General features: G+C 41.2%; 1 protein-coding gene across 1 annotated transcript in view; it reads left to right on the forward strand.

Moving 5' to 3' along the window:
- LOC144827835 (chromaffin granule amine transporter-like) overlaps window positions 1-5,649 on the forward strand; it is a 548,688-nt gene extending 543,039 nt beyond the window's left edge. The window contains exons 13-15 of the mRNA XM_078686001.1: window positions 1,656-1,775; window positions 2,393-2,526; window positions 5,444-5,649. Coding sequence (XP_078542127.1) covers window positions 1,656-1,775; window positions 2,393-2,526; window positions 5,444-5,557 — 368 coding nt within the window. The 3' untranslated portion in view covers window positions 5,558-5,649. The remainder of the gene's footprint in view (window positions 1-1,655; window positions 1,776-2,392; window positions 2,527-5,443) is intronic.
- Window positions 5,650-6,000: the final 351 nt, after the last annotated feature.

The raw sequence follows: 6,000 nt of genomic DNA on the forward strand, positions 1-6,000 counted from the left end.
ACCCAGAACTAGATTGTTTGTACTGCAGCAAACGGAAACTACTGAAAAAGTGGGAAGTTTGCCCCTATGGAACATTTATCCCATGAATTAGCGAGTGCGCACTAACTGCGAAACCCGATTCCTTGTGTCATTCATAAATGCTGGACTTTAAGGCGCCATACCAGTCCCTGAAGGACTGGATATGTTTACCCTTGTACCCTAGAGGGACGCAACCAGATGAGGCCTTAATACTGAATAACTCAAGTGAACAGTGGCAGCAGGATTTGAACTGGACTTTGCTGTTGACACCATGAGACTCTCTCAGTGCCCTCCCAGAGGTCATGGGAGACTTAGACGTATACTCTTGGGGTTGTTTGGGCACCAGAAAATGTTTGGAAATTTTTTTTTTATTCCATCGGAGCTACAGATCTTCAGGGAAACCAGCAGGATAAAGTATCTGACGGACAGTTCCATGGTGTTGATTGAATTTCTGCTTTTTCCTGTCCATGGCACCCAAAACATCCCAAAAAATGACTATGTCCAATTCTGCAATGGGACTTGAAATTTTTCAGCACCAACCTGCTTCAAATATCCAGCCATCGGTTCTACAGCAGTGTCTACAATTACAGCAGCGGCTAACTCAGGAGGATTTTTCTTCTAAGAAGGTGACTAAATCTTTTTCTGCATTGAGAAATGTCAAGATTTTTCGTCAAAAAAAGTGTTAGAGGCCCTCTCTGAAGTGGGACTTGGAAACTTTTTGGAACTTTTTGACGTCTACATTATTTGTCAAGACTAATACACCAGTGTTCAATTTCAGACGGCAAGGTCCTAGCCTACCGTTTTAATAAATTATCATAGGCTATTTGTTCTTTTTAGCACTATTTCTACTTAATATACAAAAAATGTTTATCATTGGTTCCTCTAATTGGAATTTTGTCATCTTTTTGTCATTTTGTTTATTAAATATACTTTTCTATTTTATTTGTGATTGTTAATTGTTTAATACTTTTGACTGTATTACTGATTTGGTCCTACATAAATGCGTTTCACATTGCCTTCGGTTGAGCCTGCCTTGTCTGTGTCATGGCTACCAGAGCTCAGGTTAATTTATTGACTTTAAGATTTCACCCTGACATGAAGGGCTATTATTCATTGAGGAAGGCAGTCGCCTGCCACAAATAATAGATTCTTATGGCTGTATTGTCACTCATGGTATATGATCCCAAAGTCTGTATTTCCCCCTGTCTTAGAGATGCGATCTCGATTGACATCATCTATGATAGCTTTGGCTAAATAAAGGATGACACTGCTGGGAATAAGCTTCATTTCTGACTGGCATTGACTGTATTAGGAACTGCAACCCTGGAAGTCATAGACTTTGATTATTAATGGCAATGTTCAAATACAATTACCAATAAATACGTATACGTTCAGTCAATATTTCTTAGTCCCGCGTGCTCGCCCAATATAGAAGCCGAGGTGTGCAATCTAAATGGCCATTGCGATGCTCTAATCAGTGACATATGAGTGCAAATAGACCATGAGATGTTTGTCTCTGATCATAGGTACTTTGCTCTGGGAAGTAGTAAATACTGTACACAATGAGAGCCTTGTCTTTTTGAATGATCCAACCAGGTGTTGGGCCTAATGTCTAATCTCTAATCTTTCTCTTTTAGGCATGGTTGAATTCTCCATGATACCCATCATGGGCCACCTTGTTGATCTTCGTCACACATCCGTGTATGGGAGCGTATATGCCATAGCAGATGTGGCTATCTGCATGGGCTTTGCCATTGGTAATAGTTTTCACTTTCTCATCATGAGTGGTTGGATGCAATTGTCCGCACGTAATCTCTGTATGAGCAGTCCTAACAATCTTAAGAACGTCTTTGAAGATGATGTGAATCAAACCCAGCTGCATTCATCTGGAAGAGCTTAGGGCTGAGCCCAACATTGAGGTCCAAATGTACCACATCTTTTGGGTCAAACAACTTTCCTCCTAATTCAAACATATTTTTTGCAGGATATCTGATATGTTAACTTCTACTTCTGTGTTAGAATGTAAACTCAAAATGTATAGCAGGTAGAGACTAATGCTCCTGATTTCTGATGAGGTAGATACTCATAGAACATGTCTGTCACATAAAGGAATAAAGATCAGTTGGAGGTGCTCATTGGCTGATCCATTTCTTGTGATTGGATGAATTTTTGGGGCCAAAGTGCTACATGCATACGCTGGATTTTGATTTTTTTGAAATACAAATGTTTAAGATCCAGATGGGTATGTTTCGTATGTAACAGAGCTGGAGGGCACAGATGGGACAAGCAGCATTGTTGTTACACGTGTGAAGAATTTGCTTCTTAGAAATAAAAGTATGCAACCTTTTGTTAGCATTTGTTTCTCTACCCATAGGTCCATCGACAGGAGGTGCCATTGTTAAAGCCATAGGCTTTCCATGGCTCATGGTCATCATTGGAGTCATTAACATTGCCTACGCTCCTATCTGTGTATGTCTACGCAGCCCCCCCGCCAAAGAAGACAAGATGGTGAGTCCTTAAAACACTGGCTCTTAGCTACATTTGAACACTGACTCACAAGAGCCAGCAGTGCAACAAAAAGGGACCGAGGGGCATATGTATCAAGCCGTTTCCCCATTCGCCAACGGGCCAATTATTCTCAGAATCAGCCCGTTTGCGAATGGGAAAAGGCCTTTTTGGATGTATCGTCCCAAAAGACATCGCAAATTAGAGAATCTCATGATTTACGATTCTCTATTTTGCGAAAGCATTTAAGGAATTGCAAATTGCGATTCCTTTAATGCGTTGTAACAAGCACCCAAGTTGTGCCATTTCTCCTTAAGAAATCGCAAATTACCACCAACTTCAAGTTGGTGGTAATTAGCGATTTCTTTGGAAAATGCACTTTTTGGCACTTTTCAAAGTAATTCGTAAATCGTAAATCATACGTTCTTATGTAGCGCCTTTCACCGTAAGGTCTCAAGGTGCTTGCTTTGGGAACCCGTCCTGGCTTTTCCCTGCGAGATAACCCCTAACTGGGCATCCCCTAGGTGAAAGCCAGGCATCCCATCGCAGTGGGGCCGTTGTGGAGATTAAGCAAGCTATTGCCCAGAGTTGCAGAGTGTGAACCCATGAATCGAGTAGGCGCCGAGGCAAGAATTACCGAGTCCGTGGACATTTTGAGCTAAAGACCCTGCCGCGTCGAGAATTGAACCCTGGTCCCAGGTCTGACCTCTGCGTCCGGTTCTGCCTCCTCTAACCAGTGAGCACTCTTCGCCATGTGGCACAAATACAGGGCGCACACACATGCCATTAGGGCATGTATGTGCACCATACGCGCAAACATGCTCATTTCAGGGGTGCATCAGCGTGTTCTTATGACACACTTGCACTCTTGAAATTATTCTCAATTTGCGATTCTCTAATTGCGAATCGCAAATTGAGAATGTCTTCCCATTCATTCCTACGGGCCTCCTTGCCCATAGGAATGGATGGGAAGGTATTCCTTAATTGAGATTTGTAATTTGCTAAACCCACAGTCCGTTTCCATTTGTACAATTTGTATATGAATACTTTCTTAATATTCCAATGTTATGTCCCTTTTAGTTGTTTTGGGGCCAATTCAAAAAGACGTGTATCAATATGACGAGTAGTACTACAGGATTACTACTTCACTTACACATAAATACCTTTGTGAGTCTGCCCCAGAGTTTCTACATTGTATCCCAGCAGTTTTCAATAATAGCTGAATGCCTGCTGGCACTTCTTCCTATGGCTATCCTCTTACTTGTGAATTCAGGGGGTACATAATCACCAGGTTCAAGAAACAAGAAGCCCCTCATGTGAATGTTTATTGCTGTTTTATCTGGGTGCTTTTATATACCAACGTTTACTGTGCTGCAGTACATTCATATTGTATTCATATTTCTTAGGAGTAACTTTGCTTATTATTACAGCTTTGTGTACCTTACAGAGGAGCCCTGCAGTCTTTTCTAGGAAGTAGGACACATGGCTTTAACTCAGACATATGAGTTGCTGCAAAATTCATATACTTGGCTCACCTTTAGGCACTCTGAATGTCAACCTATTGCTAAGGCAAGCTTTGAACACTGGCTACTTGCCCATCAGAAGCAACTTTTAAAAATATTGGTATTAATCTATTTATCAATTTTGGACTAGGCCCATTCTTGCCCTAAGACACTGAATACACGCTATTCACTGGGTAGGACACTGTTTCCACCCTTTGTCACATTTGGTCTGTTTTGAGATTTTTCGGGACCTCGTCGAGAAGCCAATCTTCTTTGCTGAAGCCATTTTTCTAGGCTTGGCTGCCTACATAATATATGCCACCATCTTGATTGAAGTGTTTTCTAAAGACCTGGGTCCTGATTTACAGAGTTGAAGCAAGGCTGGGCAGCAAGCAAAGTTGTGGCACAGATGTGTGTGCACTGGGGACAGTAGAACTGTGCCATATCTCCAAAGAAGTGGAGCATTGTTCTGCTGTCTTCAGCAGCCATGCACCAAAATGCACGAATAAATGCACCTGTGGGCCATAGTACAAGAGTGTCTGCGCTGTGCGTAGTATAGATTTTGTGCAGGAAGGTGCCCATTCATTTTGCAACAATGATGCTCTGCTGCAATTTCCTCTTTACATGTGTGTTGCAGAATGGAGGACACAGGTAAAAAGGAAAACACGTGGAGAAATACAAATTTTTCTCCTTGTTACGCCCACCTCTGGGAGACACAGCATTTTGCTGCAAATTTGTGTGTACAATTAATTGTAGAAATGGATTTGCATCAAAATCCATGGTTAGATGCACAGGAACTCCCATGCACCACTCACCAAACGTCCCTTTGATGAAAAGAAACGCAAGACTGTGCATTGCGCTGTGTTACGTTACTGTTTGTTACAGAACAACACAAATAGCTGTATGAATGGATTTTGCATCAGGTTTGAGTTACAAAGTAATGCTAACCAGACACAAAATCTTTGTAAAATGAGGGCCTCAGTGCTTCTAAGGGGGATTTGCTATTTTGTCATTTTCCGACTTCTGGTAAATGTGAGATGGATGACTGTTAAGAGGCCATTGGTGATTTGTCAAGGCTAAAACTCAACTACTCTATCCTTCAACTGTAGGTTATATAATTTTAAACAATTATTTTTAGGCAGAAATATATAAAAATTAGTCAAATAAAATCTTGTCTCTGTACATCTGTAAAGTGATAGCACAAGATATTCCTGGAAAAATATTGCAGATTAGGTCATGATAAATTGAGATCATGCCACATTTCCACTTCTCGTGAGTATGATTTGTCCTCTTCCAAATATCTTGGCTGTGAACAAAGGTTTTCCACTCAATAATCAGGGGATTATCTAAATGTTATCCACAATCTCAATTTCTCATGGCTCACCTATTGACAATAACTGTAATGTGTTTGCCTGCAGGCCATTTTAAATTCGGAATGTCCAATGGACACCAAATGCTACATGACTCAGAAGTCCTTCCGGGAGCACCCACTGTCAGATTCCAGCAACGAGGAAGAAGCAAGGGAAGAGTAGACTCCATTCGTCCTTCTCTTTCTGCTCTGTAACAGATCCTTCTTTGCCAGATAATACATATGTCATAAAACACCAAATAAACTCTATTTGTCAACATCATTGTCTCTGAGTGAGAAGAATGGCAGAGAAGGGAGTTCTTGAATGATTGCAACTTGCATGGGTACACAACTCATATGATCATCAATGCCTTGTACTTTGACATGGTTTAGAAGTGTTTATCTCTGATTAAGGAATGTTTGCATTTCAGAAAAATATCTCAGACCTCCTGCCTCCTTTCTTCACTTCCATCAGTGGTAATGCAGGAAGCATAGAGGCCACTGTGTACAATGGGCCAAGTTATCTTCAGAGATGGATGGTTTCAGGTTCACACCAGGATCATGTACATGTAACTGAGGGATTCTAATCAGAACTGTGGGTGAAGACTGAATCTCAATGCGGGATTA

The sequence above is a fragment of the Lissotriton helveticus genome, chromosome 4_1 (assembly GCF_964261635.1).
Source record: "Lissotriton helveticus chromosome 4_1, aLisHel1.1, whole genome shotgun sequence".
In the NCBI taxonomy this organism is placed as follows: domain Eukaryota; kingdom Metazoa; phylum Chordata; class Amphibia; order Caudata; family Salamandridae; genus Lissotriton; species Lissotriton helveticus.